Here is a 13,376-nt window from a genome sequence, read left to right as displayed (position 1 = left end):
ATAACGTATTACGTTTTATAGTATAATGTTATAACGTATTACATTATATAGTATAACACAACAACGTATTGCGTTATATAGTATAACGTATACGTTATATAGTATAACTTTATGACGTATTACGTTAGATAGAATAACGTAATAACGTATTATGTTTTATGGTATTACGTTATAACGTATTACGTTATATAGTGTAACATTATAACGTATGACATTTCACAGAATAACGTTATAACGTATTACGTTATATGATATAACGTTATAACGTATTACGTTATGTAGTATAACGTTATATGGTTATAGAACGTATTACGTTATATAGAATAACGTTATAATGTATTAGATTATATAGTATAACGTTATTAGGTATTTCGTTAGGTTGTATAACATTATAAAGTATTACGTTATATATTATAACATTATAACGTATTACGTTATGTAGTATAACGTTATATGGTATAACGTTATAACGTATTACGTTATATAGTATAACGTTATAATGTATTACGTTATATGGTATAACGTTATAACGTATTACGTTAAGTAGTAAAACATTATAACGTATTACGTTGTATAGTATAACGTAATAAAGTATTACGTTATATAGTATAACGTTATAACTTATTACGTTATATAGTATACCGTTATAACGTATTGCGTTAGGTAGTTTGGACGAAAAACTTACATCCGGCGGAAGCGTTGCCGCACCGGAAACGATCTCTCTCACGCTGCTGAAATCGCAATTTGGCACCATTGGATGCTTCGCAAGACCAACTAAAACTGGAGGGACCAATGGTGTATGCGTAATTCTGTATTTTTCTACGGGACTGATTAACGTTTCTAACTTGAAATTTCGCATTATGTACACAGCTGCACCGCAACTTATTGCCGTATTCATCATTCCGCACGCATAACCGTGGAATAATGGCAAGAAAACTAGTATTCGGTGTCCACGTCGAATATCCATTGATTCTGGGGCACTTCGATTAAGAACAAAATGCAATTGAATCGAATATTTATAATTTCAACTAGAATGATAAGAGTTAAGAGGCACAACAATAGAGAAAATATTATATAGTTGATTTGAATAAAGAATGGTTTGTTAATCATATAAAACGAATAATATATATTTAAATTTAACATAAATGAAAAATAAATCTCGAAATATATGTGTGGTCTTAGATCAACCGGATACATTGTGTATATTAATTTAATATATTTACCTTAGACTTTGAATGAAAAGTAACAAATTTCGATGAGACAACATTACTCCTTTTGGAAGGCCTGTTGTACCGCTAGAACATAAAATAGCTGCCATTCTTTTCCTGTTATGATCTATCTGCACCGGTGAAGACGCATAGAGATCCGTGATACTTTGATATTTTTCCAAAACCTTGTCTCAGGTTATTATATTTCCATCAAGAGGTTTATCATCCAATTCGATTAATTTCATATTCCAGCTTACAGTAGATGCAATTTTCGCCAAAATGTTTTCAGTGCGTCGCGATGCAAACAACACCCGTGGCTGATAAATTTCCAGCATGTGCGTAAATTCTCCTACGTAAAAAATTGCATTAGATATGATTAAATAACGCATATGCTGCATCGCGTAACTTAACCACTCCGCGTAACAAGGTGACAGTTTTACAAAAGATCTAGAAATATTCGAAGAGCCTTACAAAAGCTTTTTCCGATATCCGTCTCCGCAAGGAGAGGCTGAAACAACTTTCTTTGAAATAACATATTTTTCGTAGAATGTTTACTCTGAGAAGATATTCGGAGTAGTTAAATACAATTTAATCGTATACGATTAAAAATTAGTATTGTTTGTATCTCTAAAAGGTGACGGAGTAACGCATATTGAGAATATAAGTGATTATTAATTTCCGCATCTATATACACAATATTTAACAATTTAATATTAACAATTATTGTTTACACTACATTATAAAACTTGGTGTTAGAGTAAGTACTGTTTCTAGACTTTTATTGTTAATTCTGCAAATGTAATGTAAATAAATTTAGTCTTTAATTAAAGTATCTAATTTATGATCTCTGTTTCTAGTAGTTGTAAAATTCTATAATAAACTCGAGGCAAATAATAAAGTCGAGGCTCGATTTCATTAACTTATATATGGCATAATCAGTGGAGTTATCAGAAACATGCAAGTTTCCAAAAAAGAAGAGCAAATTTTTCTTTCCACTTTTTACGTTCTGCCTTCGTTAAATTTCTATAATATTAAACACGCACGTACTTTTAATTAAATTAATTTCTTTGTTATTATAAAATAATTCGTAAAAGCTGCTTGGAGAATATCTTACTTTCTGTATATGCTGGATTCAACGGTGCAAATGTAGCTCCGATAAATAACGTGCTACATATCGATACCACGTAATGTGGATGGTTTTCAGCTGCAACGGAGATTCTGTCTTCCACCTTGATTCCATAATTTCTCAAAGCAACAGATAATATTGTGCTTTTTTCGAGAATATCCTTGCATGTGTAGTGTTTACCAGTTTGAATATCTACCTGATATAGTAACATGCAAGTATTACAATATAAAACATAGTAATCAAAATGAATCATTTGTATTGTCGTTTCTTGCTCTTTTTATATAAAAAAATCTATCTTGTTTAAATTGAGACTGTTGATTACTCTGACAATGTACATGCTAATACAGCCATCTGTAATCGCAATATGCGGGTCGCTTATCTAGAACGAAACGTACCAGGTCGTTAATTGTTCGTTGCAACGGTAGTGTCAAGTATTCCATCCGTAAGAAAAGCTTATTTTCTGACGAAAATTAGAAGGACTGTAATGTCTAATTCAAAATCAGTACAATCACGAGTCTACCTCAGCTTTTTAACTTTTAATAAAATCTCTAATATGGACGTCAGGAAATGATAAAACGAATGACCTGCGACTGATTTGCTTCACTGCATCTTATATCAATTTATATTTTGTCTCGTTTATATTCTGCGGCAATCGTTCTTGTTTTTCACAGCTCAGCCATTCTGTAACGATGAACCGCTGTAACATTCGCAGTGTTTCAGTGTAAACTGTTTGATTGTTCCGATTTAAAATGATGGCGCTGTAAAGAAGGTTATACGCTTGGACGGTTTATAGTTTATTGTTGTAATACAGCAGAAATGTGGACGATACACGACGATGTTAGCCGAAAATTGTGTGTAATTAAAAATCCCTAGGCGGTTAAAATACATTCAACCACAATAACATTTATAGAAATATAAAAATTGTATTGAAAATACGATTAGATGGCGTATTTATGGGATAATAGTAATAAGGTAGCACATATATCGAGCAGTATGTGTTATGCATTTTATGTGACATGCCCCTGTTTTTACGTTTGTTGTAAAGGAACGAATATTATTATTTTTTATCGTGTGTTCACTGAATCAAATGCTGCAACGATTGCTCGCAAAAATTTCCAAGTTTTTCTGTATTATTCCGTTTATATTCCTTTAGTTTGATCAACGTGACGTTGTTCGGCCTTCTTGTAACTAAATATTTAGTGTGATACGCTATACCGAAATTATCACATTATTGAACATTTGGCGATAATATCTGTTGAAGGGTAGACAAATGAAAATTGTGGCTGGGCAAACGCGGACAAGATGCGAATAAACGGATGCAGTTTAATCTTTGTAAAAATTCCCTCTTTCTCTCCTAATCGAGGTTCTACTGTGTACGTACAATTTAGCGTATTATTGCCGCGATCATATTTTATTTTTTTATTTCAAAGCTTGCGATTCCGAACATTATGTTTTCTCCGTAATCGTTTCAAGTGTGATAGCTAACTGACGTATACAGGTTGTGTAAAAAGGTGTCCGATACTCAAAGGGCTTATAGTGCCGACCGGGAGAAATAAATATCGACATAGTTCTAAAAGTAGCCCTTTCGATGTAAAATCAATTTTTATTTTTTAGCGTGCGATATCTTGAGTGAGACTCCTCGAAATATATCGAATATCGTCGGTAGGATCGAAATAACATAATCGCGAATTTAGTCAAGGATGAAAAAATGCGTTTCGTAGGTCAAATTCGAAGGGTGCTGTGTATTTGTTATTTCCACTTTAGAATAGTAAAGGGACATTGTTAACCACACAAATAATCTTTGTTGATATTAGTAATAACTTTGCTGAGTGGAGGATAGTTCACCCAGACTTTAGAGATAAGCTTGTAATAATAAACATACATCGTTATCGTACAAGGATCGTGCATGTCATTTCTCGCATCATTCCCGCCTCCCATTCGCACTCAACAACTGGCGCTAACTGGATTTAATCTACGGATTCCAACTAAACTCTAGAAGAAACAGAAAATACGCACGAAAACGTGACCAACGCTAGAAAGATCAGCACGATCCACGACTAAAATCATCAACGCGCTTCTGATATGCAGGCGCTGGAAAACCGACCTTTGGTCCTTCAACTGCCAAGACTGCTTCGCATTCTGATTTTTCTTCATTCAACTGTGAGCATGCACGATAGTTTGGTTAACCCCAAAAAAATAATTAGAAAAAGTTTCACAGGTATCGGTTGGTCGTCGAAATGGACAAGACGACCTTAACCAAGCTTGCTGGTGCCCGAATAGTAAAAAGAACTAAATTCTCATTTTCAAGTATTACAATCGTTTTTGATGTATCGTGTATGTGTCTCGTACATATTCCCTAACATAATGTACCTCGAGAATTTTCAACAATAATTCGTTAGAATTATGGATGAGCTCTAGTTATTGGTATTAATAGCATAATTAGTATTATAAAGTATTTGTTCCTTTTAATATATTCTATGTTCTACGACTCTTCGCTAGTAACGAGACACGTGTCTTTCTTTCGTTTTGAAGTCAAATCATCTCTAAATCAACAAGGAGACTGAATTTTAGTAGGTAAGTGCGTAGTTGTAAACATTTCTCTTCTTCTAAACACTCGCATCTAAATTTAAGTGGATTTTGCAGCAAAATTATAATCAATTCAACGTTTTCATTGCCTTATTTATTACAATACATTCTTTATAATTCAAGTTGACAGTAAACAAAATCCTGAATACACAGATTCAGTGAGCTAGTAATCGACGGTCATTGAATCTTTCGGCATCGATGTCGATCAAGATTCAAAGCGAATGTCGAAGAGCGAAAACGGAAGAAACAGAAACGTAAATGTACGTGTTCATGATATAAATTTGAATGCTCTGAACGTTAACCCATCAGAACGCATTTATTGTCTACAGCAATGTGAAACACGGGACATTTCAACTGGCGATCAACGTTTTCTAACAATATTTTGATCCCTGCGCCTATTATCGGCAGAAGGTCCTCGATCGATTCGAAACTCGATAAAGTAACCGGCAGGTGGGCGAGAAGGATCGCAAAGAGAACACTGCTGACAAATGTTGCACTTATCAACCGGTTCTTCATGGTGCTTTTTAAAAGTTGATTTATCTGTTGAAAGTAATTCTTTGTTTTCTTTAGCATTAACTATATTCGAATCGATAATTACAACAGTTTTTATCCTACTAGAATGTATCTATAAAATTAGGAAGTAATATAAACAAGTTAATTTCAATTATATTTTAGTCCTTTTAGTCAATTAGATTTAGTTCCTTAGAAATCTAAGTGTAATACTATTTGCTATTATCAAAAAAAAACAAAACGATATTTTCGAAAATAGGAGTTCCATAAATAAAGAAAGTAGAGATTTCACAATGACTCGACTATTGAGCAAGAATAAATTCTGTGCATCTGTTCGAATTTATTTGAATAATGACAGAATTAAAACCAATGATATTAATGACCAAATTTATACCTACCGATTGCTGAGAGAAGCGGATATTTCGCGTATACTCATATTCGTATCAACTGAAACTTGCAATTTGGAGTAACTGCGCGACTGTACACGAATCTCTATATATAGGCGGCTTTCGAACACGTAAAGTCCAAACTACGCGATACAATACCCGATAAACAATTTTTCAATTACGAACGAGAGTTATGAATTCGCGATGACCTTAATCGTTTCCTTGCAATAAGCAGCTGCTCGCACGTTAATATTCGCACTTCCTTTAAAACGAAACAACTTTTCTTCTGTAAAGTCAATTCACATCAGAGACCAGGCCACACACCACGGACAGGATGGCACCCAGATGTCTGCATATCCTTGGCGCGCACCCTCAATAGTCTTAAGTGCCCACCAGGGGGCCTTGGCATTTTTATAGTTAAGGTCCTTCGGACCAAGCGAGTATTTCCTGTCTTAAATTTCCCTTTACGTTTATTGTCTACCACGTGTTAGCTTAGAAAGTTGGTTTTCTCCACATCTGGTATGTTCCGTTGGCAACTTTCTCGCGAGGGCGGCTAAAACCCTTCCTGGTCCACCAACCGTCCTATTATCCAATCGGAGATGGTGTCTACTGCCCTCACTTCCTTAACCAAAATTGTCATCAACAAATCCGATAGTCCCGTGTCCTTAGACACACCCACCCCTAGCTTTCCTCAGACACAGTATCGTCAGTAAAACTTCACTTATTCTGTATCCTTAGAATAGTCAACATATCTATATCGGTCTCTACCCTTATAAGTCGCTTACTTAATGTATTGTTGTAACTAAGTCTTACATAACGTGGTTGGAGTGAATTGTGATTTATGCTAATTCAGTGCGTGTTACATTGTGATTGGTGAATTCACAATAAAGGTTGATTAAAACAAAGTTAATTGTTGTGTTACGACTCAACTATATTTTATTTTCACCAACCAACCCTAAAAATTACGTGACACGTTCGTGGACGAATGTATTCGTTGACCGTTCGTATCGTCGGACGATAGTTGGTCGCATTTATTCAGTCGTTTCGTAATCTCGATTTAATCGTCGAAGACAAGTCGAAATTTTCTCATCGCTTGTTCTTTGCGCATTGAGTCATTACTCTTCCTCGTAAATCTGTTACTCAGGGTAAATTAATAAAGTTGAAAAGCGCGGTATCATCGATATCGGAAACGTATTGTTATTTCCCTAAATTGTGTCAATATTATCAGCAAATAAGTATCTTCTTACTTAATGTATATGACTTTTGAAACATTGAAAGATTATTATTACTCGTCTACTTCAATATTGATTAAGACATTTCCTTAATTGTGGTTAAACTCATGAAACATTTCCTACTTGTGTGAGAGACTTTAAATTGATTCGAAGTAGTATTTTACAGGAAACTGATGAAACTAATGAGTTAGATATTTATATAATTAAAACTCATTTGTATTTTTTAATTTTTTTACCATGTACCATGATTTTTGGTACACTCCAGTTTGAAAATACTTGTTTTTAATGTATATAAATAGAAGTACGAACTTCCTGATAAGTTGAATTCGCGAATCCTTACCACCTATTTACTGCAAGAATTCGAATGGCTTCGAGGACTAAGAAAGCTAACACTAGTGATGTAGAGTTTTCCTAGAAATGAGAATAACTTCAACATGAATAAAAAAGAAAAATGAACGGATTATAGGTTGGGCTAGAGTAGCAGCCGGCCGAAACTAAATTTTCAAGCAATCTGTTGACGTATGAAATGTTGCACTGTCTTATCCGTATGTTCGTCACATACATAGTAATAATTGAAATCAGTAGACATACATCTAACCCATTAATCTAATCCAATCTACGGATTTGACCCATTTATCATTTTTTTTATTTATATTAAAGATGACTAGCACCAATGAGTTAAATTTAGGTAAAAAATACAGTCACTTGTGTGCCAGAATTATAGAAAGAGTAGAAGGGTTGTATCTGTACATCGAATAAACAAGAAATAAAGCGGATATCCAGGAATAACTCATCAGCTATGGAATCCAAAAAACTAATTTTAACTTAAAAAAATGTTGCCTCTCTGCTTGTTTGTTTGTTCGTACTTGCATCACGTAAAAACTACTGAACAATTTTCGATCGGGGTTTCTCCGTTATATAGCGTAGTGTCTTGGAAAGAAAATTGGATATGTTTCATCTCGACCCGTTTTGTAGAAGCTGAGAAACAGCCTTGCATTTGAATTGTATCCGCTCCAATGTTTGATCGTCGAGCAACGATGGTTATTGTTTATGTCGTGTTTGTTCTGAAATCGAACCTTCTTCTAATTTAATATTTCTTACTGCGGAAAATAATTTAACTTTTAGTACAAAGAATATATAGCTATTTCATTCATAGAAATTCATCTGCTTAAAAATTGTTCCGTATATTAGTTGTGCGTACCGAATATTTTACATACGCTGAAAAGCTAAAAGTTAATTATTAAATCAAATAAATTAAATTTGATCGAAGTTTTCTCAGGACGTTAACATATTTCGATAACATATTTGAAGTTCATTGAAATCGGTAAAGTGCGCTATTATTTTCGAATAAAAATGCCAATAATATCGACTACGATTCACTAGCCGTTGTATTATAGACGGTTACGCACGGTTACAGTGTAAATCAAGAGCATTTCAAACTTTTCCTCGTTACTCTAACTCATGATGCTACGTGTTATTCTTCGTGCATTGTCCACGTGCACGTTATGCAGAAGATAACACGGGACTATTAATATCTTGTGTACTCTCTGAATGGGGTAGAGGTATCAATAATAAATGTTTACAAACATTCCATGAGGTACAACGACCGTACAGTAACACGAGAAAATTTACGAAGATGTAGCATTAAAAGGAATAGCGCATATCTTTCAGTTTGAGCACAGTTACTGTTCGCGTAAATGTTTTCATTTTCCTATTATGTAGTCATACACGCAAAAGTTGAAAATACGGCGGAAAATCTACTTTAATAAAAGATAGAAAATATCAAACATCGTTAGTTTGCAGGTTCTTAGAAATAACATCATTTATGACAAGCACTAGAACAAATTCTGATAAATCCACTAATAATGAAAATATTTCGTATAGCAATTATAAAATGTTGAGGATATTCGGTGTGTAAACAGAGAAAACACGTGGATAAATTGTAAGGTAGAAAAATATATTTAAATAGAAGTGAATAAGTAAAATACAATTTGAGCTGGTCCAGATCCGCACGCTAGCTGTGTTACCTAATAACAGAAAACCCCGAAGCCAACGTCGCCTGTCTACTGTTTATGGCCTGACTTCGTCGCAGTCTTTTGTCTACGCGCTGTCGATGGCTTCAGTGCTTGAGAAAACTAAAAAAGACCAGATGTAGAGTTTTCTTAGAAGTGGTAACCACTTCAACATAAAACGTAGACAAGAAGTTAGTAGATAGGGGCGTTAAGATTAGGTGAGGAACACTTGCGTTTCTTTCAATGGATTTGTACAATTTATTGTTAATTTATTATTAAATACTACAAAAAATAAAAATATAATATTATTGTATTAAACGGTGCAGTTCATTATTCGTTATGGGAATATTTTATACACATTAAAAAGTTATTGGTTCAGATGGAGTAACAGATTAAAAATAGCACGAATGCACCTAGTTATCCCAGTTTTTTGAAATAATATGGTCGTTTCTCCTCGACGAAATGATGGGTAAGAGTAATGAAATGAATCGAATCACGTGCCACTCGTAATTTCGATTCGAACCACATCTATATACAGACGTTTCGTTTATCGTGTCCGCGTTTAATATCTTCGTTACTTCTGCAGATACAGAAAAATGTACGAGTCAAAAGTTATTTGGATTAATACATATTATTGTGATTCGTGTTCTACCCTCAGAGCCATTTTTTCCGAATTTTCAAGGTCATCGACGATTTTCCAATAGCAGTAACATATTTTTATCATCGTACTATTGTAGCTAATAAAACATGTATTTCAGACATGTCATTGAAATAACCTAAAGTAAAAAATTCATGATAATTTGTAACGACATGAGAAATTAAGCATTTCCCACTCTTTGGCCCAAAATTATTGTCATTTTGCAAGCAATGCCCACTACTTTCGAGATTTAATAAATTGTGTTCTTAAGTTCGTTTGATGACGCTTCGTTTATAAAGATTATAAACAGCATACGAATCGAAACACACGCACAGTCGACTCAAGATATTAATCAAGATAATCGGTCGAAAGTTCTGCCATCTTATCTGTCTTGCTAACATCGACATGTGCAGTCGACCAACTTTGCGGTGACCTTCGTCCAGCGGGTCTATGGCGACGTATTCCCCTTGTGCGGAGGTAAAGAAGTTAGTCTCAGGGTGGGCAGTGGTTTGACAACAGGGCGGTCCCGCCAGCTCAAAGATCCTTCGGGATATGACTTTATAATACTTTTCTAGCAAGCAAATGAACAGTGATCGATGTCTGACAAGACGAATCTTTACCAGGTGTCTGCTTCGCTGTATCATAAAGACACCGCGTTGCATTCTTTGACAGTTTTAGTAGCTGAAAATACCCATATCGACGAAGATTACAAATTACGAATTAAAAGAAAGATTAAAAATTCAAATATGCAAATTATCTGGTTTGTATGAAGATGCTTGTGCGTATTTTTACGTACGTAATATACAATGATGATTGTTACTGGGTAATTACTGTTTCATTGTTGGCAGTTAATAACAAAGTAATAGGATTCTTAGAGAGAATGATTCATCGAAACTATTCGTTTGTACTAATTATTCCATGGAAATCAATTGGTTCCAATTGATTAGCACGATCAGTTGCAACGATTCAGCTACCTAAGCGGTAAATGGGTCTATTTGCGACATATCACAATACATCAAACGTGTTTGGGGATACATTAATTCAGCGACTATGAAAATAGCTGTGTGATTGACCCGTGTAATGTGGTTAATTCGCATGACGATATGGACCGTATGAAAATTCAAACGCGCACCGTCAATGGGGTTTAATGGGCCAAAACCGGAAAATAGCGATGTCATTGCATGCCAGTGCGCTTACTGCGGCGATTATGTCAATACTGGTATTGTATCATATGCTGCATGCTATATATTTATCAAATAGGGCAATTTTTTTAAAAGACCGACTTTATCGGAACTGTAGTCTCATTTTTCACCCGTATAACGTTAAACAAAAGTTATAAGTCAAAGATTAAGAAATTTCTGGATAATTTGATAATTGAGAAACAATCGATGACTGGTACGAAATATTAGTATAGAAATGCACATATGTATATATATTTCTACATGATACGAAAGAAAAATTGTTTGACAAAGATCGAAACTACGCAACAAACTCTTTTTATTTAAGTATCCGTTTTGGAAGAAAACTAAATTTTCAAATAGTACAATGTACGAAGCGAAATATAATTCCATGTATAAATACACGCAAAAATCAGGCCCTCGAGTGTAGTTACGTTATAGTCATGAGAGACAATTTTATTGTAATATTTCTATATTATTTTGTGAAACCGAATTAGATACTTGACAGAAACTGATTTTATCTAAGGCATTTGATGGATCATTCGTTAATCAAAATATTATATTTTCATTTCCACGAAATTATTATCAAGGATTATTTATAGATGTCTATCACAGATTCTTCCAATGAAATACAATTCACAACAAATTACGTCACGCGCGTGACAATTGGCCGCAAATCAAGCAGATAATAATCTATCGTTATAATCTACTATTAGATTGGAAACTACTTCATATTCTGGTAAACATTTGTATACAGGGTGTTCATTTGAAAATGTCCAATTATCTCGAGAACTACGCATTTAAAAAAAATTTTTTTTGAAATAAAAAGAATGCAACTTGTCTCTCACTTTTCAGCCCATTTCAAGGTAATTTGTAAGGTAGAAAACCACACTTTTTTCTCATTCTTCGGGAAAAAAGAAAAAGGTTTATAAGAAAGACCTTTATCGGACTTTGTCTTAAAATGATATTTGTTCAACTTTTATCTGTACAACTTTTTTTATACACAAAACATCGGAATAAATGTGTTTAGAATGTCCTCACTTTTCCTAAAATTACCAAGATTTTGAAAACATTTTATAATGCTTCGTTATTTGTGTATTTAAAAGATCTCGTGAAAAAGTCGAATTGTTAGTGATTGTACACTTTAATCTCTTCCGCTGCTTTGGAAATAACAAAAACTGAAATAAATGTTTATCTGAACAAATACCCTTTTAAGATGAAGTGCGATAAAGAAATGTTTTCTATACGAGCTTTTCTCTTCTCTCGCAGAGTAAGAGGCTGTAAAGGAAAAATATGATCTCCATTTTAAAAGACCAAGTTGACCCTTGAATGACTTTAAAAAGGCTAAAAAATTAATAACGAGCAGCACGGTTGCTCTGCGTGGTTTTCGAGATAGTTGGACGTAAATTTTCCAAATGAACACCCTGTGTAAAATCCGGCGCATATGCATAGTACAACGTTCAGCGTCTATAGAAATTGATATATTCGATTCAAGAAATCCTCTATCACTTTTTTTAGATAGCCGGTAGTAATTTTGAATATTACGATGCAGTAGCAAACCTATGTAGAATATCAGTAGTAAAATATTTTACTTGTACTAGAACTTTTCGAATATTAAATTTTCTTTCGAGTTAGTATAACATTATTAGATATTCTAAAATATCAATACGCATTTTTAACACTTTTACGATTATTTCAACTGTTGTATGAAATTTTGTTATTCATATAACGATCTATAGACAGAACGTTAATAGCTAGTTATATTTTTTGACGAATTATTAAAATTTTTGCTACTAGTTGAAAAATATGCTACGTTTGTTTCTAAATGCGAGAATACGATATGCACAATGGTCTTGTAAGATTAAACCGTTTCTTTAAGCGATTTATGAAAATTTGGGAAAGATGCGATCGAAGAAGGTATACACGTATATGTACTTCAAATGCAATGTACTTAATGGACGAATAGCGAAACACTGTTTCATGGGTTTACCGTGAAAGCATTTTCGAAAGCCCCATTACGAGAACCGTAGCTTGAGTTCTCTCAAGAGCACCATTAATGGACCATAGTGTATCTTCATTTCATTTAGGCTAGGTTTCCAGCAAAGCTACTGTTCACAATGTATTTATTTGCAACATCTGCTTTACTTTTTTTTTAAATTTATAACAATTCTCTTAAACTATCCATCACGAAAGCATCCATCTTGAGCTATATTTACGTTGTTTCGTGTAGATTTTAATATAAAGCACAAATGATAACAAAGATTTTATAATGTATTTCAATATATTATTTTTGAAGTTTCATGGAATCATAATGATTAATAATTATTTAATCGTGTTGAAACTATCGCAGTGAATCTTATTATAAGTATATGTATATATGTATATTGCAGTAAGTAGCTCGCACGGCAGGGACATTAAACAGTTTACCCAATGACCAGGGTAAGAGTAGTCTCGTTACCCTGTACAATTTTCGATATTATACTGCACGATACTGGCTCGAG

The 13,376-nt window shown here is 33.8% G+C and overlaps 1 protein-coding gene across 1 annotated transcript; it reads right to left on the bottom strand.

The window, feature by feature from the left end:
- Window positions 1–1,229: 1,229 nt before the first annotated feature.
- On the bottom strand, window positions 1,230–2,595 carry LOC117241417 (luciferin 4-monooxygenase-like). The gene is made up of 2 exons (XM_033507351.1): window positions 2,323–2,595; window positions 1,230–1,557 (listed from the first exon to the last, which is right to left on the bottom strand). The coding sequence occupies exons 1-2, from the start codon at window positions 2,585–2,587 to the stop codon at window positions 1,400–1,402; spliced, it is 423 nt and encodes a 140-aa protein (XP_033363242.1). The 5' UTR covers window positions 2,588–2,595; the 3' UTR covers window positions 1,230–1,399.
- Window positions 2,596–13,376: the final 10,781 nt, after the last annotated feature.

This window comes from Bombus vosnesenskii, unplaced genomic scaffold (genome assembly GCF_011952255.1).
Source record: "Bombus vosnesenskii isolate JDL3184/JDL3185 unplaced genomic scaffold, Bvos_JDL3184-5_v1.1 scf7180000015828, whole genome shotgun sequence".
Classification (NCBI taxonomy): Eukaryota; Metazoa; Arthropoda; class Insecta; order Hymenoptera; family Apidae; genus Bombus; species Bombus vosnesenskii.
Note: the sequence above shows the minus strand (reverse complement) of the source record. Positions and strands in the feature narration are given on the sequence as shown.